Source organism: Aquila chrysaetos, chromosome 13, assembly GCF_900496995.4.
Source record: "Aquila chrysaetos chrysaetos chromosome 13, bAquChr1.4, whole genome shotgun sequence".
NCBI classification, from domain to species: domain Eukaryota; kingdom Metazoa; phylum Chordata; class Aves; order Accipitriformes; family Accipitridae; genus Aquila; species Aquila chrysaetos.
In genome coordinates, this window is record NC_044016.1 from 38,096,127 (window position 1) to 38,123,751 (window position 27,625).

Here is a 27,625-nt window from a genome sequence, read left to right on the forward strand (position 1 = left end):
GAAACAAAGCAGAGGCATGTCTGGGGGGTGGGAGATCACTTCAGTTCACCAGCCGATATTTTCTACAGGGGTTTCCTTCTACCTGAAGAGCTAAACTGTGGCTGACACCATGCCCTTCTTCAAAGGATCAGAAGCGAGTGGGCATAGGGAGTCATGACTAATTCCCTCTGCAGCCTAGGCAAATTGCTTTTCAGTACTACTGCCGGCCTAGATTTGACACCGGCCCCAGCATCGCTTCATCAAGAAAAGAAAAAAGGTCCGTTGGCGAGCTAAGCCTCTCTCGGCAGAGCGATTCTCCCCTTTCCTGCACTCGAGTTACATGCCTCATGGAGAGCCAAATAAGTTAGATCCTAACAAATGCTTTTTTTTTTTTTCCTCCCTCCCCTCCTCTTTTGTGGTCCAATCTCTGCGAGTGGGAGATCCTCTACCCGCAACCACTTCCCTTCTGATCGGCTTGGGATGCAGCCTTGGAGATGCCACACCTTCCCCACTTCCTGCAGCGGGCTCCAGAGGCCAACATCTGGAATATCACAGACCTCGGCTGCTACCGCTGTTCCCAAAAGCCCGCACAGATGGAGCGTCTCAGCTTGCAACTGGGAGGTAAAGTTGGGGGCCTCGAGCTCGCTAAAGCTACAAAGCAGCCCCATCGCTTCCACACCATGATGCTGAACGCCTCTCGCTCCCAGGGGAGATCGGTGGTTTCCTGCCATTTGTTCTTCTTTGAAGAGCTGCACTTTACACTTACTGTGAGGTTGCAAGGCTTTGGGCTTCCTGTTTTCTGCTTTCCACGTATCTGCTGCCTGGAAAGTATCATCATCATCAACACACGGCAAGTGGAAGCCATTTAAAAATCGACATCCGACTCTGAGCTACGGAGTCGTTGACACAAGAACTTGTTGTTCTTCTTGGGGGAGCTAAGGAAGAGGGGGAAGGAAGGAAGGAAGCAAGGAAGGAAAGGGAAAAGGCCTGGAAACACTCAGGCTGCTGAATAAACCTCTGCCTGCCGGATATTCTGAGCTGTTCTATTTAATACACACACACACACACATATATATAAGCAATGCCTGCCAACTGCCTCAGAAGAGCATATACCAGCAGCCCAGGGGAAGGCAAGCTCTCAAAGGTGCAATCGTTCATCTGCATGGACCCCAAGCTCCTGCCGCCACTCGGGGATGGCTGATTTCAGCAGCAATGGAGCACAGCACAGGGGAGACAAGGTCTCTCAGACAAACCTCTTGCAACAGCAAAAGCAGCAGGAGCAGAGGGAAATCAGCAAGTGCTGGCAAGAGAAAAAAATATAGTCAACTTGGATCTGAGAATGGGTGAGATGGAGGTGTCCAAGAAGGCCGGTCAAGACACCCAGAGCTGCAGAGCAGTTGGTTCTTGCAAGAGCCTGGAAGGACACCGGTGTTGGAAACACCGGTAAAGGGGACGAGAGGCAAAATCTCACGGGGCAAGGCAACGTGGGGTCTCCTGAAATGAACGGGAATGGGTGTGAAGACCTGAGGCTGGTAGACTGCCTTTCCTGGGGGACCACAGAGAGCAGCTCCTTCCGCCGGCTGGTCGCCAGCCCCTGGAAAAAGGGTGGCTGAAGAGATGCAAAAACCATTGAGGAATTTTATCAGTCGTTGTCTTCATTGCCTGCCTGGCTTAAATTTTGTACTGACAGTTTGGAGCCGTTACAGAAAATTGCTGCTCTACGGCAGCAGACAACTACCAAATCCTTTAAAATAAAACATGACAATCAAGCCATAAAGGGAGTGGCAGAATTAGCCCTCTGCCTCCAGGGGAAAATGTCATGTCCCAAGGAGAAACTGCCCCGTAAACACGAGTGCCCACGCATCCTGAGGAATTAGCCGCGATGAGTGTCCCAGAGAGGAAGGATCAGAGATGTTAGCCTGTTCAAGGGATTAGGTCACCAATGCCGTTATAAAGACAAGGTCTCCACCGTGCTCGCTGTCGGGGCACTTATTTTAGAGCAGGTATGCAGGTTAGTTTTCAGGGACAGCTACTGTGAGGTGCCACAGCTTTTTTTGCACAGGACAAAGGCAAAGACCATCTGCTTAAGAAGGGAAAATACCACAGCCAGCTGCAAGCAACAGCACTTGGGATAGGAGTCTCAAATACACGAGAATACAAAATGCTTTTTTAATTTGCTTTTAAAGCAAATGCTGTGCAGCACAAATTAATTCACGCCTGAGCACTAAGCATCTCAGCTTATAAGCCTTTCTTTGGAAACAGTTATATTCAGCGATCTGAACCACTCCTCCTCCTCCATCTGCTCAGAAAGGATGAACAAACAAGCCATTGCTGAAAGAAGGAAGGAAGGAAGGAAGCCCGTTCAGCCATCTCCGAGGAAAACTGTGCCAGACCAAAAGAGCTCTTCCCCTCACCACCCCCCCCCCCCCCCAAAAAAAAAAGAAACAGATCCCAAACCAAAATACTCTCCCTGGTTGGGGCTCCCCCTCACTCCTCGCACGAGGAACCGAGCGCTGGTCACACGCGGCAACAGGTTCTGCTCGCTCACATCTCCCTCCCACGCGCGCGCACACGCACACGCTCGCAAAATGGGACGAGTCAAAGTGCCGGCTTGACTCATCAGCCACATGATCAAAGGCTGGATCTAAAAAGGGGGAACTGGTTTACTCACTGTCTTGGGTACAATCTGTTTCTTGGGCTGCCCGATCTTGAACGGTATCCTGGAAAAGAGAGAAGAGGGAACGTGTGAGCAAGCGATACTGGCCTCAAACAGCCCAGCCCCGCAGGTCTCGTCCTTGGTGATGGGTTTTGGGGTGAGCAGGGCTTGTCCCGGGGCAGCGGCACCCCCTTCCATGAAGCGTGTCCCCCCCCCGAGAGCCGGTGACTCCCCCAAGGTCAGCGCCTCCATCTGCAGCCGCAGCAGGCTCTTTTCCCCACCCTCCCACCGTTCTAGTAAGGCAAATCAGTGCAATGGATACTCCAGGCATTCCTTGGCAAAATAACGGCTGAAGAACACGCTATGTTTAAAAACAAATCTGAAGGGGAGGAAAAAAAAAAATTAAAAAAAAAAAAAAACCAAACCCTGTAAATATTTAGAAAGAGGATATTAAAAAAAGTAACAACCCGAGTGTCTGGAGCTGTGAGCTGCTTCAAAGGATTTCTCTGATACAACAGCTGTAGGAGCGGCTCACCTGCCAGCAGAGCAGCCTTCATTCTTAAAATCTGTAATATGGTTGCTAGTAAAAACTGGGTTACCTGAATGATTTTCCCCACGCGAGCTAGCTCAAAGGTGAAGAGTACTCAAAATAAATTACACAACATATGTAAGGGTGGCTGGGTCAGATGGTTACAGCCGCACAGCCATCCTGAAAATAATTGGATTTCTTTCACCTATCAGTATAATAAAAATCCAGGAATTCAACTGCTGTTTTCAATGTATTTAATTAAGTTAAAGAGGTGCTGCTTGGTTAAAGCATCTCACCCAAAATCTCCCAACGTTTTCTGCATCATACTGCTTTAACTAGAAAGAAAAAATTGGTCTCATGATGAAATGCAAGTATCTTTTCCCAGAGACGCCTCACCTAGAGCGTGCCTATAGCTCAGTGGCACTGGCATCCCATCCCTAATCTGCACCAACCGCTTCTTGGGAAGGTGCCTGAGTCCTCTCTTGGACCAGTCCAAATTCTCACACTGCTACCCAAAGCCTAAGCTAGTAACATGCATTTTAGGACTCTGGCTTGGCCGCTGCTCACATTGCCTCCCCAGCTGGCTTTTCTCACTGCTGGGCAGCAAACATGTGGCTGGTTCTCCGTTTGCTTCTCATCAGCTTTACTTACAAGTTCCCCTGCACCGGTGCTGCTATAACACCGCTCAATCGGACAACTGGAACCCCAGAAAACATTTTTATTAGCATAACGTGCTGTAAAACCCAGTTATGAGCAACACCACACGATGGGAGAAAGTGCTTCAGACGAAGCAACTCGCCATTCACATGGATGAAGGAAAACCAAGATTATCCAACAACCTGATCCCTCCCGGCCTTGCTTCTGCCCATCTTTGCCGCTGTTTTCGAACCAACAGTGTAATTAGCCACCGGTAATAAACCAGGGCTGCAACCCATGCGTACCTCCCGAGCAGCTCAGGGAGCACAAGCCAACCTGAGTCACCAGGTTTAAATTTAAATTTTTCTGGAGAACTTCCTGTTTATGGTTCTCCGGTTGGACCAATATAATTTTAGGTTGTTAACCCTTTCCAGCTCCTGTGGCAGGCCTGGCAACCGTGAATCACACTTCTTTTATAAACAAACACTCGTCTGGTGTATAATTACCCTTTCAATAACTGGGTGTGTGGTGCCTTACAGGAAGAAAGCAAAAAAAATAAGCATTTTTTCTTTGTGTTTTCCTCCATGGGTCAAATATAAACTAAAATGAGGCACCTCCCTTACTCTCGCAGGCACAGGCTGTCCCATCTGCAGCCAGGTGCCGTCACTCGATGTTTTTGGAAGTGATGGCATCAACCTATCTTGGTGGAAGGAGGAGAAAAAGATGTGGTCTTTACCCAGGGGAGTGAGTTACCCCAAGAAAAACCAGCTTGCACAACAAGCCATGGCGGCTGCTGGGCAATCTCCGGCAGCGTGGGAGCAAGCACAGGGTTCAAGCTGGAGCTAGGCTGGTTCCTAGCGGGAAAGCACAATTAAAAGGGCGATTAAAGCATTACCTGTGCACAACCTTTCCCTCTCCCTTGTCCGGCCAGCCCTGCCAAAGGGGGTTATTTAGAGAAGCAATCCCGACTGTCTTTGTCCACCAGCAAGCTGGGTTAAATCAAGGCAATTCTGGTAATAAAAGATTCAGGGAAGGGGCAGGGCAAAGCCATCGGGTGCCATCGAGCTGGCAGCGCAGGGAGCAGCCAAGGGGAAGGCAGTGGGGAGCACAGGGGTCCCGTCCCGTCCTGTCCCCCATCTCTGCTGCACCACAGAGGGGAAGGGGAAAAAAAAAAATCCCAGTTACTTTCTTCCAAAACAAAAGAAAGTCACTGGAGCGCTTCACAACACTGCAAATACACTCTGAAGCAGTAAATATCTCTATTAGCATCATGATATCAGTTGGCTAATTATGTCTGTCTCGGTAAAACCTCTAAAAAATAACCCCGTGCAAGTAATGTCTATTCACCAATTATTTTTTTTTTGTTGCTATTTTACAATTTGAGATAATCTTCCTGGTTTCTGAATCTTTGCCTTTCAATATGGTTCAGGGCGGCGGGGGGGGGGAAGATGCATAAGCAGGAACAAAAGCAGTAAGGAATAAAAAAGATGAGAGGTATGGATCTTATCTGAGCTTTTAAAACAAATGGATACCCCGCGCCTCAAAACACAACGGCAAGCTGCTGCTGGCACTGAGAATTTTTGTCCCTCCATGAGTTGGCGTCCCAGTCTGCAAAATGGGGAGGGACATCATGCGCCTGACACAGCAACGTTACAACCATTTGCTTAAAAATTAAGAGCCGTTGGGTGTTTTATTCTGTTTTGAAAATGTATGGTGGGCACAATGCAAACAAGTTGGAGAGAAATGGGATCTTTCGCTGCCATGGATTACCGGCGTAGCACGGTTATCACCGTTACCTTAAAAGCTGAGCACAGGTCTATATACACCGAAGGAAAACCAGAATCGGTGCATTTTTTTTTGATCTCTCATTTCTGCTGAGCGAGAGAAAGCTGGGGTTGTGTTTGGGGTGTGAAATCCCTTGAAATCCTGTTCCTGAAGAGCGCGAGCGCGCTGAGTCACTGCCGGAGCGTTCCCACCCCGGTCCCCCCCGCGCCGCAGGGCTGGGGGAGCATCCCGGCCCCTGGCCCCGACCGGCCACCCGCACCCCACCCGGGGAGGTCGCCAGGAGTTTGGGAAAGCAGTGGGGTTCAGCTGGGAGGAAGGAGGGCGAAGCACTGCAGGGAGAGGGTGGGAAGAGCTTAAAGTAGGAAAAAAAGTGTGGGTGGAGAGAATCCTGCAAGCTTCTACTCGGGGATGCTCAGGAACCCCAGGGAGGGGAAGGTGGGAGAAGCTGTGGCTAATTTTCTCTGAAGTTTCCCCAGCAATGTCATATATTTACTTGGCTTTTCCATGTGCAAACCCAGGGCCACACACCAAAGCAGCTAATTCTCCTCTGGATGCACAGGAGAGTTGCAAACAAACCTCGCAGGCAGGGGGGGAATACAGCTCAATGAGGTCTGCAGGGAGCTGGAGTTTAAAACATGTAGCTCCCCCTCCCACTCTCCGCCAGTCCCCTGAAACGAAGGCACGCAGGAATTGCCAGCGTGAATCAGACTAAATCATTGCTAATTTAGGGAGGCGATGGTCCTTTTGCCACGTTGGACCGAGCAGGACATCAAACCTTGGCACCATCCCCGGTCCAGAGCAGGCGGTGGGGAGGCTGGGAAGCCTGGCCGGCGTTCGGAGCGTGCGCAGGGGATAAATAATCTGTGGATGCAACCCTTTCCCCCGTAGCACCTTTCGTCTGAACATCGCTTTGCAACCCCTAATCAGGCCCCAGAAGACCCTGTGCAGATAAGCAAGGGATAAGCACAAAGCATTTTCACCCACAGCTGATAAGCCGCTGCCCCTGGGGATGCCAAGCCGCTTGCTGCCGAACCAGGGGCTGGGGAGGGAAGGATGGATGGACAGACGGACAAGCAGCACTTGAGGGAAAGGGCAGGGAGAACTGAGGCCGGGGCAATGTGCTCGCTTACACCGCTTTCTGGAGGTTAATTACCCAGACACTTAGGAAGAGTGACGCCAAGTCTCTGGCGACCGTGCACCATCAAAATCAGTATTTCTGCCACAGGCAGTGGTGGATGTGGGCAGCGTTTGCCAGGGACCTGCAGGTCTTGGTGCGGTATGAACTGGTGGTAATGACTGGTTTTTATCAGTAACACCACTACCGTCAGACTGCCAACTAAATTCATGTTTTGTGAAAAGTGCCCGCTTCCCGTGGAAAGTTTCAGGGCTTTTTTTTTTTTTTTTTTTTTTGCATCGAAACCCCAAGCACCAGCAAGCCAGCGCAGCCTGGACTTCTGCCAGAGCTTTTCACTCTTTGAATTGCCACCAAAAATCTCAATTCTTTCACCGGAAAGAAACCTCTCTCTGTGTGCAGCCAGGAGGACGACACCCAGCCTCCCGCGCTGCGAGAGGTGACCCCAACCCACCGAAGCCAGTCTTCCCAAAGATTTTGGCACATGGCATGCCGAGGGCTTCTACAAAACCATCCATTTAAACCTGATCCAGCCAAAAACTGGCCCTAAGCTACCCCAGAAACTCCCCCTGCAACAGTCCGGGGCCCTTCCCCAAGCCCTGCTCTGCTCGGTGGCAAGTCCTTCCCTTCGCCTGGCCTGTGCCAAGCTCCTGCTTTGGGAGAGGACTCGGCTCGAGGTGTAATTGCAGCCGGGAGACCTGCTCTGTTCATGGGACTAGCTGCTACCCAGGAGAGATCAAAGCGCTCCTGCAAACATCAACAGGAAAGTTGGGAGCATCCAAGGAAGGATGCGAACAAGGAAGGATGCGAACGTGGAGGTAGTAACTTTCACTTTCTCATTGCCATTATCAAGTGAATTTGAGCGAGCATCTCCATGGCTGGAGGGTGCTTCTCCTCCCCATGCCGTGCCTTCTGCACTCAGGAAAGCATCATTACAAGACATCACTGTTGGGAAAGGAGATTTCCATGGTGTGATACGGGAAAGCCAGGGCACCCTGGAAGGGAAGTTCGAGGGCAGCTGCGACCACCATCAGTAGCTGCTGAAGCAGGAGTAATTATCTCATTAGTGTTCCTGAGTCCTAACAAGTGCTGAAGACAGCCTGCACAGGACCCGAGGAGAGGCAACGTGGCAAAGGCTGGCAGGACGCGTGGTGCTACGCACATGCACGCCAAGAACACCGACCCTGGGCACCTGGACCATGGGTCTCATGACTTTGGGCTTCCTAAAAATCGTCAAAAGCTGCAAATCCGTGGCCGCGCTGGCTACCCCAGAGCCAGGGGGGGATCCCAGCCCTGCCCAGGTGAGAAAGGCACAAAGGCAGACGCGGGTTAGGCATTAATCTCAAGCATCGCTCCGGATGCCTCGCTGTACTACATCGTGTCCATGGAAACTGCATGCACCGTCCCACCCCACTCCCCCCACCTCGCAGGAACTCATAGCAACCGCTCCAAACACAGCGCGAAGGCAAAAAAAGGAAAAAATTATTCAAACGGATCACAAACAGCTTATGTCGAGGGAGACTCTGCGCCAAATTCTGGTTTGGGTTTTCTCTTCAGTGGAGACAAGAGGGGAGGTCACGGGGTGGCAAGACGCAGGGAGAGGAGCGATGCGGGGATACGGTCCCTCGGAAATAAATGCATCCATCTCCACAGGCGTGCGCTCCCGCCTGCGTTTCAGCCCCGTCCCTATGAACTTGCAGGCATTAAGCCACCAATGGATGTCAGGGTGAGCCCCTGCAGCAGGGGAGAAGGCAAAAAGATGTAAACGTCCATTTTATGTTGGTTTAGGTCAGGCCGGGGAACAAGGCACCTTCCTCAACTTCGGCAGCAGAGGTGTGCCCGCAGACGGCAAGCTCTTCAGAGCAGGGGCTGCTCGTATCTCTGCATCTTGCACAGAGCCAAGCGCGGTGTCAGTGTTAAGCAAATCAAAAATAATGTCAGAATCTACTCTCCCACCCATTCCAAGATGAGCATGAAAAAAATAATGATATTTTACTCACCCATCAAAAGAAAATTACTCACGCCAGGCGCGTGGGCGAGCAGAATTTTGCAAGGCTGTTTTAGGCCCTGACTATGCTACAAAAATATCCATTTTAAGCATGGTTGTGAAACACGGTTGTGGCTCAACTATAACACTGTTTTTTAGCTACCTGTACAAAGAAGGCGGAAAAAATAATAATTAGGAAATAACCACGTGCTAATCGCACTCCGAGGACCACGCCGGGCGCTGCGATCCCCCACCACGGCAGAGGACGCGGTGCACAGCTCTCGCTGGCTGCTCCACCCCGGGAGATGCGGCGTCCAGCCGAGGTGCCGGCGCTGCCTGCCTTGCAGAGGGCACACCAGTGTTTCGGTTTCGCTGCGATAATACCTTTGGGATGTGCAAACCGCCTTGCACGGGTGCTACATGCGGCAGCGCTGTGCAGGGAGGTGTTTGGGAGCTGCGCGCGCCTCGCTCACCGCTTTGGTATCCAGTTGCTTCATCCAATCTAATTTTATCCCGCGCTCATCTTCAAATCCCAGTATCGTTGAAACCCGGAGAGAAGGGGGAGCGTTGCCATTGACCACAACAGGACTGCGATTTGGGCTCCAAAAAACATCAATATTGATTCACTGGAAAGAAAACAGCGCCTTGGTCTGTGTTTGCATTGCACCTGCCCAACGTGGCCACAGCACAGCTCCAAAATATGGAAAACAAAATGAATAACCAACAAACCTACTCTTACGCTACAACCCAGCTATGCCTGCCACCTCCCCGTACTCTCCTCTTCCTTTGCTAGCAGGCATAAATCCATCCAGCCAACCGTCCTTTCTGAGACAGGCAGCTCTTCTTCTTCACCTGCATCCCCAAATATTTCAGAAAACACATTTATATTAACTCTGGATTGCATCTGATAAAGATGTGGGGAGTTAAATATCGTACAACCATACAGTTCCACTCCAAACTTTAAATCGATGCCAGCTCCTTAGTCCACTTAGCGAGAGCTCCCTGCCAAGAGGCATATGGTTTAGCAGTCCGGCAACAGCAACCCCCCATGCAGACCAATAATACGCTGCAGTGCAACAAGAAAACACGTGCTTCACACTGCCTCACTATCAACATTTGCTTAACATATTTTTTCTCCCAGTAAATACCAGCTGTTGCAGCGGTGCCGAGAGGCAGCACTCGGATATCGAGCTGTCACATTACTAAAACCCCCTTCCTGTTTGTAAAGTCACCTGCAGGAGCTGGGAAACCAAAAGAGGAGGTATTTGGGAGTCTGGTTATGAGCTGCAACAACATTTGGTTTTACGTGGTTTCACGACCCTTAAAAACCCTTTAGATGGTCACAAATCAGATGCTTCCAGCAATTGAGGGTGATAATACAGTAAAAGCCATCACTTCATTTCTCTTTATTTTTTTAGGAGTGATGGCCAAGGTAATTGCTGGAGTATTTTCCCCTCTCTCTTCCAAAACACATGGCTGCAGGTGAGTGGTGAGGAAGAGGGGGATGCAGACGCATTCAAGAGACTCGAGTCCGCGGCGTAAAGCCTAAAGGAAGCCACCAAGCTCCGCCAAGATTTAGAAAACATCTCATCTGTCCATGCAAGGCTGTTGCCCAAAACAAGCCTACTCCTGCTCTAAATAAAGCTTAGCCTAGAAAGACAGCACTGCCTAGTTGCCTAGGTGCAGGAGTCGGGATTTTGGGGGTTTAATCCAGCCTCTGTCACCAGTGGGTTACTTTTTGGTCTCTGGAGCAAAGTTTTCCTGTGCTGGTACAACGGGCATTGCGGTGTTCCCAGTCTCGATGCAGCACAGAGAGCCCTGACCCGTCGAGCGCTCGCAAATAGCGAGGGAAAGCAAAGGATTAACCACGCACAATTCAACAAGGCATCTACCATCCCGCTTGCAAACAGCCTCTTTGCCAGTTAATCTCTAGGGATCTCTCACAGGCCTTTGCAAAAAATTAATTAAGGTAACGAGCGTACAGAAGCAAAACTGGAGGCAGAGTTACGTGCTGCTTCCCCAGCATGATCTGCAGGACAGAGCTCAGGATGAAGCTCCATCCTCTTGATGGGCCGCAACAGCTGACCCCTGCAAAAAGGGGTTTTAATCAATGCTGCCCCGGGTCTAGTGGTGCCCGTTGCTGGAGAGAGACACACACACAAACTAAGCAAACACGCTCTGCTACACAAATGAACCTCCCACCCCGCCAGCCTGGAACAAAGCTCACTCCCTCCGTGGAGACGGCAGAGCAGCAGCATCGGGGATGGACATGTTTTACTCTGACATTTGAGGAGCAGGGCACGACCCCGGCACAATCGGTTCCCCCCCCACCCCGGCACGCATGCCGGCATTTGTTACCGCTGCCCGCTGCCGGCGGGAGCGTAACCCCTCGCTGTGGCGGCGAGGCGGACGTCACGCCGAACCCGTCCCTGCCAGCCGGGCGCTGAACTCCGGCCCCCCCCCGTGAATAGGGCGATTCATCCGGGGCGGGTGTCTGCGTGAATTATCAGCCAGGAGGGTTGGCAGGGCCGGCTGGCCGAACTGAGAGCGATTGTGTCTCTGACACGCCGCCGAAGCCCTGCGGGGTCCGAGCCCCTCGCGTTCGCGCGTAAGCGGAGCCACGACACGCCGAAGGACTGACGCTGCTGGAGAAGAAAGAGGAGACTCAGATTTCAGCGGAGTCCCCCCCCTCCTCCTGGCAATGACCTTTTATTCCTCCCCAGCAAAAAGCAAAAACACCCGATCTCCCACCAAAAGCCACGTGGATTGTAAGGAAGCCACCAGACGCCATAAGCTACGGTCCCCAGACGAGGTCCTCGGAAGCAGCGTGGCCAGACGGATGCTGGAAAGCGTAGAGGCAAAGCGTTGCCGCTCTGCACCCAAATTATTCCTCATCCATCATGTGAAGGGAATACTTATCTCTTACGTTTTTGGCTCTGTGGCTCCTCCCGGACCAGGAGAGCGGAGCAGGTCTCTTCCACTGGCTGGAGCTTTCTGAAAGCAGCCCCCAGGCCATGCTGCCCACAGAGCTCACGAGGGCAGCCCAGGCAAAAGGCGGCTCCAAGACCCTCGTTAACCAGCGTTGTCTATAATCATGGCTGCTCTGAGATGAGTAAAGCAGAACAAAAATGAACCTGGTGGATAAGTGTGTATTTTTAACCAAAAGGCCTCTTTTTAATAGGTACCCATGTGTGCGTCATTATATTGTTGAAGTATGTTTCCAGACCACAACTTCCCCCGCTCCCAACTCTAAAAATCTTCAATTTTCACCATGTGCCTGCCCTGGCAAACTCAACCTGAGCCCGCCAGGCAAGGGGAAGGCCTTTTTCCCCTTAGAGCAGCACATCCCTCACCTCTCATAACAGTGCTGGCTCTACGCGACTATCCGGGATGAGAAATCACGCGGGGCAGTGAACATTAATTTCTATAATAATCAGTTTAAATAAGCGGTGGGGAGACACGCAGGAGCAGCATGCCAAAGGCACGGGGGTACGCGAACCGAGCCCTTCGCGAGTCTGATTCAAACACGCGTAGGAATACTTTTTTTTTTTTTTTTTTTTTACAAAAAAGCTTTACTTTAATGGAGTCGAAGGCAGTTTTACAGTGTTTCAGACTCACAGACCCGCCGGGGACCTTTCAGGGACGCCCCGCCTCCCCACAGCATCACCTGGGCATGGGGCAGTGAGCCCGGCTGCGGGGAGGTGGGAAGGCGGGGGGGGGTCAAGGGGCTCAGCCCCTGCTCCCCATTACCCGGGAAGGAGGCCGGGCCCACCGCAGCCTGGGGAGACATGGGTGAGAAGCCCCCCGGGTGCACAGCCCTTAGACACCCATATACCGCATGTGTGCCTGCGGACACAGCTTCGGAGCAGCTACACCGGGGGAAGCCCGGCCAGCACTGCGGCCCCCGCCGGGCCAGCACTGGGGCCAAGCCCAGCCAGCACCGAGGCCTGCTCAGGGCCAGCACCGGGGCCTGCTCTGGGCCCGCACCGGGGCCAGCACCGAGGCCCGCTCAGGGCCCGCTCCGGGGCCAAGCCCGGCCAGCACCGGAGCCCGCTCAGGGCCAGTACCGGAACCAAGCCCGGCCAGCACTGGGGCCCGCTGTGGGCCAGCACAAGGGCCAAGCCCGGCCAGCACCGGGGCCCGCTCTGGGCCAGCACCGGGCCAGCACCGGGGCCCCCTCTGGGCCAGCACCGCGGCCCCCGCCGGACCAGCCCCGGGCCAGCACCGGGACCCGCTCTGGGCCAGCACCGGGGCCCCCGCCGGACCAGCACCGGGACCCGCTCTGGGCCAGCACCGGGGCCCCCGCCGGACCAGCACCGGGGCCCGCTCAGGGCCAGCACCGGGGCCCCCGCCGGACCAGCACCGGGGCCCGCTCAGGGCCAGCACCGGGGCCCCCGCCGGACCAGCACCGGGGCCCGCTCAGGGCCAGCACCGGGGCCCCCGCCGGACCAGCACCGGGGCCCGCTCAGGGCCAGCACCGGGGCCCCCCTAGGCCGCCAGCCACGGCAGCGCCCGCGGTGAGAAGCCGGGGCCCGTCGGGCCGAGCCGAGCCGAGCCGAGCCGAGCCGAGCCCCGGGGATGATGGCGAGCCGCAGGCCGGGCCCGGGAGCTGGGGGTCCCGCGGCGGCGGACCGTATCGGACCGTATCGGATCGGATCCCGGCACGGCCGGGCCGGGCCCGGGGGTCCCGCACTCACCAGCTCATGGTCCCCCGCTGCCCCGCGCCGCTCCCGGAAGTGCCGCCGCCTTCGCCCCGCCCCTTCCGGCAGCGCCGCCAGAGGGCGGGAGGAGCGGGGTGCGTTAACCCGCCGCGTGCCGCGCCGGGGGTGACGTCGGGGAGGGGGCGTGACGTCACGGGGCAGGGTAGAGGGGCCCGGAGCTGTGTCCCGAGGGGGAAACCGGCGAGAAAACACTTAAAATCCTTCGGTTTCGGTGCAAACCCCGGGAACGGGTGGAATAAAACCACCGCGGCCCGCCCCAAACCGGGGAGAACCGGGGGGGGGGGGGCGAGGGGTGCTGGGGAGGGGATGGCCGGGAGAATCCCGGGGGTGGGCGAGGGGAAGGGATGCCCAGGAGCACCCTACGGCGGGCGAGGGCGCGGGGCGGGCGGGGGCACCCGTGGGGGGGGGCGAGGAGTGCTTGGGAGCACCCGTGGGGTGGGCGAGGGCATGGGGAGGGACAGGGCTGCCCCAGCCGAGGAGGCCCAAGGGGAGGGCAGCGGGGATGTGCGCACGTTTGGAAGGGCGGGAGCACCCAGTTTTGGGGAGAAACCCCCCCCCCCCCCCAAACCCAGCTCCGGGAGGCTGGGTGGGGGCAGGTGGGGCCACGAGAAGGCCTTTTGGTGACGAAAAAAACCTCTCCGTCCTCAGCGGCGTCCCAGCCACCACCAGCCGTGACCCCGTGGGTGGTGGGATGAAGCGAAACACCCCCCCCGAGCTCTGGGTGCCCTCGGAACACCGTTGCCAGCCCCGGGGTGATGTTCCGGCTGGTGGGGGGGGGGGGAACAGGCTCGGCCCCAGTGACACTGGGCTGGTGACAGCACGTGCCACCACACGGGGCTGAGGGGAGGAGGCCCGGGATGGACGCCAGGGGTGGCTTTATCAATTAGCAGGTGGAGGTAAACAGGGCGGTAATTACAGCCAGGGAGGATGATGCTAAACTGGGAAGGTGTTACCGACACCGATGAGGACAGGGGATTAGCCGAAAAGGAGTGCGGGGTATGGGGGGGGGGGGCAGACCTGGGTGGGTAACCAGCGGGACGGTGCCCAGGGTGGCACGGACCCCAAGCACCGATTTTGTGCCGGGATGGGGAGAAGGAGCCGGGGTCAGCAGCGGCAAGGGTCGGTGGAGAAGGGAGGTTGCAAGGCGTCGTGGTGACACAGTGGAAAGGAATCAATTTTTGGGGCGCTGATGGGGTGTCAGAGCAAACCCCGAGGGGAGGCAGCCAGGAGGACCCTGCCGCACCCCTGGGAGGAAGAGGAAGGATGGAGCAAGGCTGGTGCCAGGAAGGGTTTGCCGGCGGTTCCTTCTTGCCCGCTGCTGCTCCTGGATGCCGTCCCCACCGCGATGCCCCGCGCCGGCACCTCCGGGCGCAGGGAACGCGGCAAGGAAGGGCCAGAGGCAGAGCTGGGACAAGGGGATCCCGGCATCTGGGCGTCCCGATGGCCACGGGACTCGGGGAGCATTTTCCGTGGAGGCTCTGCCCCGCGTGTCACCCTGGCCCTGGGCATGTGCCGGGGGGGTGAGTCTGGGCCCTTCGTCTGAAACGCTCTGCCGAGAGCGGAGGTTGGAGCTGCAGCCCTGGGCGGGGATGGGGAGGAAGGGGGGGACACGGATCCGCACGGTGCCGGCACGGGGCGGGAGATGAGGGTCGGGGCGATCCAGAAACCATCCAGACCTTCTGCAGCAGATGTCTCCCGCCGGGGCAGCAGGAGAGGCCGAGCTGGTGGCCGGAGGCTGAGAAGATCAGGGAGGGATCCCACCAACATCTGTGGCGTCAAGATCTACCAGCTGCAAACCACGAGCTTCTGGGTGCGGGTCCTCGTCGCTCCCGACTCCGGAGGGACGGAGTCTTGGCTCTTGGTGTTCCTCCTCAGAAGCAAATCCCATCCCGCGGAGAGCTCTTGGGTTTCAACAACAGCTTGCAAAACCCCGAAGACCCTCAGCAGAGAGGAGCGAGGTGTTGGTGGCCTCCTCGGGAACCCAGAGCCACCGTCGAGAAGGGAAAGGCAGCAAGTTGTGTTGAGCTGGTACGTGACTGGCAAGCCCTTCCCTCCTCCCCAGAACACAGATAGCCCAGAACGGGGATGGAAAGTGCCGTGTTTCCGTAGCAACCAACATTTTCGTGCAAGGTGCTGCACGCACTCCACGCGTTTTGCCACCCAAGGGTGCTCCTCACCTTCCTGCTCCGCGCCGGGGGGGGGGGTCCTGCCCGGTGGGATGCCTGCGCCCGGGTGGCAGAGCGGGTCCCCAGCCCGGCACTGGGGGCCACGATGCCCTGTTGATGCCTGGTGGGCTCCTTCCCTCCTCCTCCTCGCCCGCAGCGAAGGAGCCCAAAGAAGTGTTGAAGCAACGTTGGGTGGCTCCTCGCCGTGGCGCGGTGATGCCGGCGTGGCATCTCCCAGCAGCCTTTGCCGTGCCACCACCTGCCCGTGACCGGCACCTCCAGCATCTTCCAGCACGAGCCACCAGTGGAGACGGGCATCACCACCGCCACAACAGCAGCCTCAGACGATGCTGGGGGCCGCGGCGGCTCTCCCCGCGCCATCGGCTGTGTCCGTGGCGGCTCCGGCTCCTGCCCATCCACCTCGGCTTGTCCGAGCCGCGCAAGGGGACATCGCGGGGACCAGCGGCTCCAAAACCAACAGGCAGCCCCCGATCGCCGCGGGACCTCCGAGATGCTCGGAGCACCGAGCGAAGGGCAGCCCCAGCTCATCCCGGCCCCACGCCGCGGCCGGCCGCCCCCGCTGCCCTTCCTGCCCTGCGCCTGATCCGGCGGCCGCTCCGACCTCATCTTAACGGTCACCGAAGGCTCAACCACGCGGGAATCCACTCGGGGACGCAGGAGCCCACCCGGCGCAGTGCCCGTGGGCTCCAAAGCCGGTTCCGCCAACACCGTGAGATGCCGTCCCTGGCTGGGCCAGGCGTGCCCTGAGTCACCGGGCAGCCGCCCCGGGCACCGTCTGCCCCCGGGGTTCTCCCCAAAATTAAAGCCTCTCCGAGGCAGGGAGCTCAGCGAAACCCCAGGGACGAGCAGAGCTGCCCTGGCCTGGCAGGAGCAGCAGCTCCTCCGGGCCCGGCTGTGGATGCAAATCAAAAGGCAGGAAATTTGACGGCGGTGCCGGTACCTCCGCACCCCGGGAACGCCGAGAAAGACCGCGGTGCCAGTGCCGGCCACCAGCACTGTTGGCAAGCCTTGGGAAAAGGGGAAGCTTGCGGGATGCTCAACCGCTCCGGTCATGCTCCAGCCCAGCAGAGCCGGACCCGCGTGGACCGAGGGACCCCCCAGACCCCCCAGCATCCTCCAGCACCATCCCAGCTCCAGGAGAGCCAGGGCTCCAGCCCCATCGCTGGGGAAGGATTTAACCGTCACAGGCCACCACCCGTGCGCCCACTCCAAATATCCAAGCGCTTCGTCCCGCTCCTTCTCCCACCCGTCCCTCGTGCCCGTACAAGCGCTGGCTCTGAAACCCAGTGGGTTATTTTTAACCCGAGCGACCCAGCCCAGTAAAAATCCCCTCTCCGCTCTGTACCTGGGGCGATTTGGCCGGCGAAAGGCGCGGGGGCATTACCGGCTGAAGCGGCACGATCCTCTTTCGCCCACCGTTATCCGACAGATGCGACCCGGCGAAAGCCGCCGGCAAAATGGTGACGGGGTCAAGGCGGCGGCGACGGCACGAGCGGGGAAAAATAAGACGCAAGGTCAAGGGCAAACCAAGGACGCGGTGGTTTTGGGGGGAACTTCAGGGTGCACCCCGTCCCAGTGCGGCCGGGAAAATTGGGGGGACGCGAGGACGGAGCCGGTCGCCTTCGGGGTCACCCAGCGTCCTGGCCAGCTGGTCTCGCCACGCCGTCCTGCGAACAGAACTGAAGGAGAGGGGGGGCTGAGAAAAGGTTGGGTTATTTTTAAAAAAATCATACCAAAAAAAAAAAAATTTTTTTTCAGAAAATACAACACTAGAAAAAAATGTACAAACAGGTTTCAAAGACGCTCGTAAAGAGGCACAGCGCCCACCGTCCTACACATTTCAAGCCATTTTAACATCCCCCTTACATATTAGAGTTCTTTTTTTTTTTCCAAACCAATATAGATCTTTTTTAAGAAAGATAAAATAAAGATATTTACTACAGATTTTGATTGTCAGCAAACACAATATATTTACTGCATTAGCATTTGCTCACAGTGCAAATGGTACAACAATACATCAGTTCAATATTTCTGATTTTTTCCCTTAAAAATGCTGTATGCATTAACTATCATATTTGCATTACAACATGACAAATGAGCAAATGAAATGTGTGTGAAAATTATCACCTTTTCACAATATCAAGCATAATTTTTTTTTAACCTTAGTATAAGGTACTATAAATCCAAGAAATAAAAACATCCACAAAATATATTACATCTGGTATGATTTTTTTTTTCTCTAAGTACTCAACTTTATACAAAAGTCTTTCAAAAAATATCATTCCCTTAGGTTTGTGTGGTTAAACCTGATTGTGGTTTTTTTTGTTCCTTTCGGTTCACATAAATTAGACTGCATTCTTTCTCTTCTCTTTATTTTTTGTACGTTTTTAATGTTTTTTTTCACATGCAGACATCAAACCTGGATAGCACGACCTTTTGGCAACAAAGATTTTTTTTTTAAGTCATTATTATTTTTGCTTAGTTTAGCTTAAATGTCTGAGCACAGTTTTATTAAAACAAAAGAAGAAAAAAATCAGAGCAGTCATGCAATGACATGCACATACCAGAAGGAGAAAAAAAAAAAAAAAAAAAAAAATAGAGGACTAATTGATTTTTCTCCTCCGTAGTTGGTTGGTTGTTTTAAAGTGACCAAATAAAATAAAATAAAAATATCTCACATTATAAAAAGTATTCAGCAAAATACTGGGTTTTTTTCTGCATTTCTGTAAAGAATTTCCCTTCTGCTGAAAAAAAAAAAAAAAAGAAAAGAAAAAGAAAAAGAAAAAAAAAAAAAAACAAACCCAAAAGCTGCTGCCGGGACATCGCTCCCCGCCGCCGCCGCCGCCCCCCGAAGTTACGGGGGACACGCAGAGCCGCCCCCCCCCCCCCCCTTGCCCCGCCAGCCCGGCCTGGGGGGGCCCGAGCCCGCTTACCTCCGCCGTGGGGAACCGGTGCTTGGGGGGGGGGGGGAGGGAAACTACGGTGGGGGGAGGCACAGGGGGTCGGATCCAGGCCCAGCGAGGCAGAGAGGAGCCGGATCGGCTCCATCCCTCCATCCCCACCCGGATGGACCGGATCCAGGCGAACCCAGTTCCTTAGGGAACCGGGCGGGTGGGATCCAGGAGGGCCCGATCCTGAGCAGCCCAGCCCTTGGGAAAGCGGGTGGGTGGGATCCAGGAGGGCCCGATCCTGAGCAACCCAGCCTTTTGAGTCGGATCCGGCTAGCTGGGATCCAGATCAGCCGGGATCCCGGGGATCTGTAACCCGGACAGCCCCGATCCGGGCCAAACTGGGTGCGGGCAAGCTGGACCCGGGAGATGCGGGATCCGGGCAAACTGGAGCCGGGAGAGCCGGATCCGGGTAATCCGGGTCTGGGCAATCCGGGTACGGGCAACCGGGATCCGGGCAATGCGGGGGTAATCCGGGTGCAGGCAGCAGGGAGCCGGGTCCGGGCAAGGAAGGGTGCGGGCACCCAGGACCAGGGCAGCGCAGGTCCGGGCAGTGCGGGTACAGGCAGCCGGGATCCGGGCAGTGCGGGCAATCCGGGTGCGGGCAGCCTGGGCGCGGGCAATCCGGGTGCGGGCAATCCGGGTGTGGACAATCCGGGTGCGGGCAGCCCAGGTCCGGGCAATCCGGGTGCAGGCAGCCCGGGTCCGGGCAATCCGGGTGCGGGCAATCCGGGCGCGGGCAATCCGGGCGCGGGCAGCCTGGATCCAGGTGATGCGGGTGCCGTCGATCCAAGTGCAGGCAGGATCCGGGTGTGGGCAGCCTGGAGCCGGTCAATCCAGGTGCGGGCAGAGTGGACCCGTGCAGCGAAGCCCCCGGTATCCTGAACCCGGGTGGGGGGGGTGAGGTTACCCCAGGGTCCCCCCCCCCGGGAGCCATGCGGTGCGGAGGGCAGGGGAGGAGAGGGGGTGTCACCGCGCCGCCCCCCGCGGTCCCTCAAGCGCACGTGGTGACGGCGGGGGCGAGGGCGACGGGGGGCGAGGTGGCGGCGGCGGCGGCGGCGGCGGCGGCGGGGGGCGCGGCGGGGGGCTGCCCGGCCGAACCCTTCTCGGCCTTCTTCTCCTTCTGCTTGAGGTGGATCTTGGCGTGCCGCTTGCGCTCGTCGGAGCGGGCGAACTTGCGGCCGCAGAACTCGCAGGCGAAGGGTTTCTCGCCGGTGTGGGTGCGGATGTGGGTGGTGAGGTGGTCGCTGCGGCTGAAGCTCCGCATGCAGATGCGGCACTGGAAGGGCTTGTGGCCCGTGTGGATGCGGAGGTGGCGGGTGAGCTCGTCGGAGCGGGAGAAGCGACGGTCGCAACCCTCGGCGGGGCAGGCGTGGGGCCGCTCGTGGAGCGGCGTCTTGCTGGGCCGGTTGGGATACTTGCGGGGTCGGATGGGCTTGAGGGTGAGGGGCGGCTGTGGCAGCCCCCCGAAACCCGGGTGGATCTGCTTGTCCTTGAAGGCCTTGATGGTCTCCAGCGGGGTGATGGGGGGCGGGTTGACGCGGATGGGGTCCAAGCTCTGGAAGGGTTTGTGCTCCGTGATGGTGCCCATGTCGTTGGGGTGGTGGTAGAGGTTATAGTCTGGGATCATGGGGAAGAGGTTGCTGTCCAAGGCGGGCTTGGCCGCCTGGTAATCCTGGGGGGAGTAGGTGAGGCCGGGGTTGCTCTGGGGGTCGTGGAAGGAGACGGGCTCCGGGTAGAGGTCACTGCAGGAGGAGTAGGGCGGCAGCGCGGGGTACATCTGGTCCACCTCGCCCTGCGGCGGCCCCATGCTGCCCGCCGAGCTCTGCGTGCTGGTGAGCGCACCCGAGGACGGCGGTACCCCCAGGATGCCCGCGCTCATCAGGCTGATGATGTTGTCCTGGCACCAGTTGGAGGGCGAGTCGAAAGCGAATTTCCCCAGGTAGGTGACAGTCTTGTTGCCCGGGGCGGGTTGAAAAGTCCCCGAATAAGAGGACAGTTCCTGACCGGCCTTTTCGTTCGCTAAGCCAATGTCCATAACATTATCTGCAAAGAGCCAGAGAAGCGGGGCAGGGTGAGCCGGGAGGGCCGCGCCGCCCCGGGGAGGGCGGGGGGGGGGCAACCGGGGATGCACCGGGGATGCTCCGGACCCCCCCCCGCCCCGCTCCCTCCTATCCCTCGCTTCTTCCAACACACCCCCCCCCCAAACTCCGCTCCCCGCGTACTGCGGCGCTGGCTGCCGAGGGTCCCGGCCACGGGGGGCCGGGCTGCCGCCCCCGCGGGAAGCGGCCCCCGGGCTGCCCCGGGTGGGGAGGGGGGGGACACGGGAGACACACCACCGCTGCCCCGCAGGTGGGGCCGGGGGAAGGAGGTACCTGCGGCTACAGGTAGGCTTCCTCCCCGTCCAGCCCCCGGCAGCGCTGGGCACTCCGCGGAGCCGGCTGCGGCCGCCGACGCCGTTACCGACTCGCCGCCTTCCCTGCGCCGAGCCCCGGCGAGGAGAAACGGGGAGGGAAGGGGGGGTTGGGGGGGGGGGGGGTTTAGCCCGGCGAAGCTCCGGGTGGGAGCGGGGACACGCTGGGAGCCCCCCCCCCGCGCTCACCTGTGCCCCCCATGTGTGTGTCCCGTGTCCCCCGTTCCTCCGTGTGTCCCCCCCCATCATAAACCCGGCGCTCCGGGAAAGTCGGCGCCGCGTCCCGGGGAGCCCACGCCGCCGCCGCTGCGGGGTTTTGGGGGGGGGGGGGGCGGCTGCCACGGCCACACGCGTCCGCGGTGCCTCCGCACCCCCGCGGATCCCGGCGCGGGCGGGCGGGCGGGTGGCCCTTCCGTGCCACGGGGGGCCCGGCCGTTTTCCGACACCCCCCCGCCACCATCCCCTTTCCTCCCCTCCCTCTCCGTGTTCCTCCTTCCCCACGGAGCCCGGCCGCCGTCCCCGTACCTGCGGCGGCGGCGGCTCGGCAGCAGCGCTCGGCGGAGCCCTGCAGCGATCGCGCGGAGACACGGCGAGGAAAGGGGTGGGTGGGTGCGGGGGGGGGGACGCTCCCCAGCCCCAGCTCTTCCCTTCCCTCCGAGGCTCCATGACACCCTACCCACAGCGTCCTCCTCCTCGCCCCACCGGCTCCCCCCCCCCCCTCCTCCCCTTCTCCCCATTTTCCTCCCACCACCAACCCCCCCCCCCCAACCTTACCTGCAGCCATCTGGTTGTAGTGAGCCACCGAGTCGCTGCTGCTGGAGAAGATATTCAAAGAGTTGGGGATCTCCTCTGGGTACAGATTGTCAGGCAATTGGTTCATCAAAGTGTTCATGGTCCCCGGCAGCTTCTCCAGTAGTTTGCCTGTCATAGCACTGGAGGAAAAGGCTGGTTCAACGTGGCTCCGAGCTCAGCTCCCGAGGAAACAACATCCGAGTGGCAAATCCGTGCGAGGGAAATCATGCAAGAGAAAAAGTTGGGGCGGGGGCGGGGGGGGGGGGGGGGGGGCGGCGAGGAGGAGGAGGAGGGGGGGGGAGCCGGGGGTGGCCGCGGAGGAGGGGGTGCGGGGAGTGGGGGGGGGGGGGGCGGTCCTCCGTGGGTCCCTGGTGGTGTTTCCTCGAGGGGGAGGGGGCGATCTGGCTGGCAGATGTGGTTGTAGAAGCGGGTGGGAGGATTTAACCCCTCCTCTCGTTCGCTCGCTCCCGCTCCCCGTCCCCGTCCCCGTCCCCGTCCCCGCTCCCTCCCGCGCTCGGCTCCGCTCGCAGGTTCCCTCGCTGCCGCCCGACTGCTCCGCCGGGGACTCCGCAGCCCATTTATCCGGGCGGCGGGAGCGCTCCGTGACGTAGCTGCCCATATATGGACAGACAAAGCCGAGCCGAGGCCGAGACGTCACAATGGAAGCTCCGCACAATGGAACATTAGAAAGCAGGAAGCGGGGCCGGCCGCGCGCGGGGACGGGCAACGGGGAGAGCGGCACCGGGAACCGGGCACCGGGAACAGGGCACCGGGCACAGGGCACCACCCTGCACCGGGCATCCCGCACCGGGAACCGGGCACCCTGCACCGGCAACCGGGCACCGGGCATCCCGCACCGGGCATCCCGCACCGGGAACCGGGCACCCTGCACCGGGCATCCCGCACCGGGCATCCTGCGGGGGTCTCCCCCCTCCGCGCTCACACCCCACCCGCCGAGCCATGCCGTGCCCCCCGCGGAGGGCAGGTGGCGGCGGCTCCCCCCCCCCCCCCCCGGGAAGAAGCGGGGGCAGCCCACCCCTGCCGTGCCTGTCCCCGCGTCCTCCCCCGGGGATGCTCAGAGACAGGCCCTTACCTGGAGATTTTATCCCCCCCCACACACTCCTCCGTTCCCTGGAGAGCAGGAGGGAGGGGGGGAAACCGGCCACAAACCCCATCCCGCAGCCCAGGAGAAGCGGGATGGGAGATGTGCGGGGCAAACAGGAGTTTGGGGAGTTTGGTGGGAAGGAGGGGGGGCAGCGGGGAAGGCTCTGGAGCGGCAGAAGCCGAAAATTCCTTCCCTAGCTAGTGATGACAGGGGAGATGGCTCTGCACCGAGCTGTCCCCCTCCCCATGGCCCGGGTCCCATGGAGAACAGTGCTTTGAATACTTTAAAACAGGTAACACTTGTTGGTCGCCTGTGATTTTAACCTCACCTCCCCCCTTTAAAAGTTTGGCACTTCCAAGGCGTCAGTAATTAGGTGGTTTCGTGCTAAGTGTGCCAACTGATGCTATCTTTAAAACCCTCCGAGTTATATAGCAAATGTATGGAAAAATGCTGTGTTGCAATAGCTCCACTTACCCAATTCCTGCAGGGCCGGCTTTGCAATGGGAGTGAAATCCGTGCTACGGGAGTGCTGCAGCTGGAGGGGACCGGGCACTGGCTGCCGGCTGCGGGGGGGGGGGGGGGAGTCCGGAGTGGGATGGGGGGGGGCACTGGGGAGGAGGGTGCCGGTGCTGGGAGGCCCGGGGATTTTGGCCCTGCGGTGCCAGCAGCCTCTCGGTTTGGGGGGGGGGGGGGGGGATGCTGCGGTGCACGGGGGGGGGGGGGAAAGCATGTACCGGGAATGGGGGTCAGCGACACCCCACCGTGGCCTCTTTGTGAGTGGGGGGTGTGTGTGGGGGGGGTTACCCGTGTGCTCTATCCACTCCAGGCCCCCCCCATCCACTGCAGCCCCCCCCATCCATTGCATCATCACCCATCCATCTCAGCACCCCGCTTTCATCGGAAGCCCCCTCCATCCTTCGCAAATCCCCCCCCCATCCCTCGCAGCCCCCCTCCATCCCTTCCACCCTTATCCCCCCCCCTCCTTTGCACGCCCCCCCCCCTTCTTTTACCACCACCCCCCCCCCTTGGGACGCAAGCCCCCCCCCCCCCCCCAGGGGAGCGCGGCTGCAGAAGCGGCTGCGGGGGGCGGGGGGGGGGGGGGGGGGTGGGTGCGGGAGGCGGCGGCGGGTGACGGGGGGGGGGGAAAGCGGGACGGCGGCGGGCGGGCAGCCGAGGGGAAGAACCATACAAGGTCTGGATCCGGCCCCGCCTCCGCTGCCTTCTTTGGCGGCCGGTTCCGGTGCCCCCGGCGCCGGGGAGGTGCGGGGCGGGTGCGCAGCGCTGGGCTGGCGGGGCGAGGAGGAGGAGGAGGAGGACGACGACGACGACGGGGGACCCCACTGCCTTCCCCCCCCCCCCCCCCCCTTTCTTCCCAGCCGTTTTTTGTTTTTTTTTTTTTTTTTTTTTTCCCCTATCAGCGCATTCCCACGGGTGGAGGGAGCCCGGCTGCATCGGCGGGGTTGGGGATGCTGCGGGTTCCCCCACACATCCCACCGCTGCGTGACCGGCTCCCACGGGCACCCAGATCAGCGCAGCCCCCCCCCCCCCCCCAAAAAAAAAACCCACGAGCTGCCCCTCCTCGACCGTCAAGCATGTTCGGCAACACCATCACCACCACCGCTTCTCTCCAGTTCCTCCAGACTTTATACTGGAGGGGGTGAGGGTTTGCTCGGCCTTACTGGCAGGCACCGGCGAGGCTTGCGTTGGGAATTGCTGTGCCGGAGCAAGAAGGCACTGGTCCAGCTCCTCACCCCACGACAGAGCAACCCGGCATCCCCACGGATGCCAGGCTGCCCAGCCCTGCTTTTGGCTCCCACTGACCTGGGTGGGTATCTGCCCCCTGCGCCGTGGGCGGAGGGGTGACAATGCCACGGGCGTGTGAACGTGAACCCGTACCCCACCTTGCTCTCCCCGATCGGCACCTGCTCCCCACTGGGAACGCAGCCATCCCCCCGCCGAACCTGGGCAGCTGGGGCTGTGGGTGCAGAGATAACACCCCAGCCCCTCGCGGCGGGGTTTAAGCTCGATTCAAAGCTCCTGAGTCATAAGGGCCTGGTTTACACAAGGAGCTGGGCTAGGAGGGAGGCACGCCGCTAAACCCAGCCTGTGAGAACGGCCTAATCCCGCACAGACACCGTCTCAGTTACTAATAGTGGTTTGATGCCAATTGATGGGGAACGGCCTTAAGCCAAAATAAACCGAGGCGGCCTTAGACTGGCATGAAAACGGCCGCGTGGGGGTTGGACTGGCTTAGTTACAGCTCAGCTTAATGGGTCGAAGCGTCCTGAGCAGAGTAGTTTACCCAAAGGGAGAAAAAAAAAAAATCTCACCTGGGATGCTCTGAATGGTTTTAAATTACAGCCCGGTCTGGATGGAGGCTGCAGCTGAGAGCTTTCACTTATTTTGATCATCCCACACGCCTGTCTCTTAAGCCATGCGAACCCCATCCTGATCGGGGTGTTTCAGTAACATAAATAATCATTGCTGGCATCAGTGATTTCGCAGCATGGATCCATGTGCAAGAAATGCTGCCGGCCCTTCCTCAAAGCCGATGCAGAGTGTCCCACAACACCATTGCCCCAGCATTTCAAAAGCTCGTCATGTTAATAAAGCAAGGAAGGCAGAGCTGGCCGACCCTCCAGCTTGGCCCCTGAACCAACTGCCTCGTTAACCCCAGAGATAATGGGAAGAGTAATGCCATGACACCCAGGCAGCACGGGTGAGCCCGCCCTCCTCTGCCCCTGGCACCCGTCTCCGACCCCCTGCACCTCATCTCTCCCCACCCGCCTGTGCAGAGGTTGGGACAAGCCCTGACATTATTTAATAGTGTCCCAGCTGGGTTCGGTCCCCATAATACCCACACCAAGAAAGCGCTGGCAGCTTCCCCTGAGCAAGGAAGCAAACACAGCCACCCGTGCCAGTGCCAAGACCCCCCCCAGCTCCCGCTGCCCCCCCCCCCCCCCCCCCCCCCCCGGTCCTCCCTATGCAATGCCGAGAGCGATGCACCCATCCCCGTGCATGGTGTGCCAAAACCCCACCGGCACCCCGGGGGGCTCAGGGCTGTGTCCCTCTGGGTGCTGTCAGCTGATGGGTGATTTCTCCCCGCTCCTCTCAGTCTTGTGACCGGGCTCTGCCGCCCTCCGGGTGATTCATGTGCCGTGAGCCCTGCAGGTGCACCAGGCTGTGCCACGGCCGGGGCGAGAGGCCACGCTGCACACAGGCTCTCCGGGGACCGCCGGGGCTTTTAAAAGGGGAACTATTCAGTTTTTTTTCACCTAATTAATGACAGCATAAATGTACTTATAGGGAGGAGAACATGAGCCTGGTTTTCGCGCCTTGTGGCGAGGCACATGGGATGCTCGTCCCCATTAAAGTCATGCCTAAACCTTGCTGGTGGTCTTGAGCCGAGAGCTGAGCTTGGACAGAGCTGAGCCTTGGAGGCTGAGGGACACGATGAGGTGCTCGTAACCGTCCTGCTGTGCAGTTCAGTGTCTTGGGAGCTCGGGGAGGCTCTGCACAGTGCATGGCTGTGGCTTTCAGGCTCTGGGGACCCAGCGTGGTGATGTCTCTGGTCCTGGATTACAGAGGATGCTCAGACATGAAGCTTGAGGCACTTACATGGAGACTTTCCTCCCCAGCCCCTTGGATTTGCTGTAGATGTAGATCTGGGGCTGGTAAGGTCACAAAGTTGTAAACAGAGTGTAGCTGGTGGGGACCTGAAAGGTCAACTACCTCCTACCCCCAGGCATGACTGTACCGGGGCCATATGCGTAGGCGGCTGCTTGGATGGACGACAACACGAGCTCTTCTCAGGCAGCTTGGAGAAGGGGAACAAATAAACCCCAAATCTTTCAGCCACCCGAACCACGAGGTGGGTGTCGCAGAGGTATCTGATGAAGCCGCCGTCGTTTCTCAGGGCTGCAAGTGTTTTGTTTGCAAGTGGTGAGGCTGCACGGGCGGGATGCGGTGTTTCGGGGGTGTCAGCTCCCTCTGCCAAACACCAGCTGCCCAGCTGTGCCAGATGCTGCATCGGCAGCAATTTATTCCCTGGGCAACCCGTGGCCTTGGACGTGAGAAGACGCTCAGCACCGGCAGGGATGGGATTCAGGGTAATCTGTAATTTCTGGAGGAGGAGAGACTTTCTCCGCTGCTGTTGGGCGTGGGAAATCCTCATTTCAGGCCAAACTCTGGCTTGGGAGAACTCCAGCCAGGAGAAACTGCTGGGCAGCCTTCCTGATCCCGGACCAACACCCTCCCGGCACGGCCTGCGTCCTTCCACAGCACCGTCACCCGCCTCACCTAGGTTTTCCTGATTTGCCTGTGAAAATTACACACCCTCCTCCTCCGGAAATATTCAGAAACACTTGCACTGAAATATGCATGGCAAAGGAGACGGACATCTCCCTCCTCCCTCCTCTTTGGGGGGTGGCGGGGCGGGGGGAGAGGAAGGGATCCACGGGCAGAACTTGCTGCCCTGGGGTCTTGCTGCCAACAGGTCGGTCCCAAAAGGCAGGTCCCCATGTGCCAAAATCCCGGGGGGGCTGGTGGGGGGCCAGGCAGGCAGCGGGGTACTGCGGGAGCACCGTGGGTGGCTGCGGGAGGCCCTTTCCTGCCTCAGTTTCCCCTGTGGCAAGAGAGAGAGATCAGCCCTGCCTCACCCTGTGCAGCAGCAGTATGAAAAGCCGGGAGGGGGGGGGGGGGGCGCAAAAAACCCTTTGGAGCAGACAGGAGCTGCAAACCCACCCTGCTGAACCTG

At 58.6% G+C, this 27,625-nt stretch overlaps 2 protein-coding genes across 4 annotated transcripts in view; both read right to left on the bottom strand.

Annotated features, from left to right (window-relative positions):
* Positions 1-13,727, bottom strand: part of BIN3 (bridging integrator 3) — a 44,434-nt gene extending 30,707 nt beyond the window's left edge. Inside the window, exons 1-2 of the mRNA XM_030035375.2 lie at positions 13,402-13,727; positions 2,651-2,699 (exon numbers count right to left, since the gene is read on the bottom strand). Coding sequence (XP_029891235.1) covers positions 2,651-2,699; positions 13,402-13,409 — 57 coding nt within the window. The 5' untranslated portion in view covers positions 13,410-13,727. The remainder of the gene's footprint in view (positions 1-2,650; positions 2,700-13,401) is intronic.
* A 3,399-nt stretch (positions 13,728-17,126) lies between these two features.
* Positions 17,127-22,279, bottom strand: EGR3 (early growth response 3). Of its 3 annotated transcripts, XR_005933796.1 has the most exons (3): positions 21,747-22,279; positions 18,545-20,605; positions 17,127-17,290 (listed from the first exon to the last, which is right to left on the bottom strand). XR_005933796.1 is itself a non-coding variant. In XM_030035371.2 (2 exons), the coding sequence occupies exons 1-2, from the start codon at positions 21,898-21,900 to the stop codon at positions 19,554-19,556; spliced, it is 1,206 nt and encodes a 401-aa protein (XP_029891231.1). In that variant the 5' UTR covers positions 21,901-22,279; the 3' UTR covers positions 17,556-19,553. The 3 variants fall into 3 exon arrangements, 2 of the variants coding, with proteins under 2 accessions (XP_029891231.1, XP_029891232.1); XM_030035371.2 differs by lacking the exon at positions 17,127-17,290 and having other exon boundaries at positions 17,556-20,605; XM_030035372.2 differs by lacking the exons at positions 17,127-17,290; positions 21,747-22,279 and adding an exon at positions 20,935-21,048 and having other exon boundaries at positions 19,550-20,605.
* Between the last annotated feature and the right edge of the window lie 5,346 nt (positions 22,280-27,625).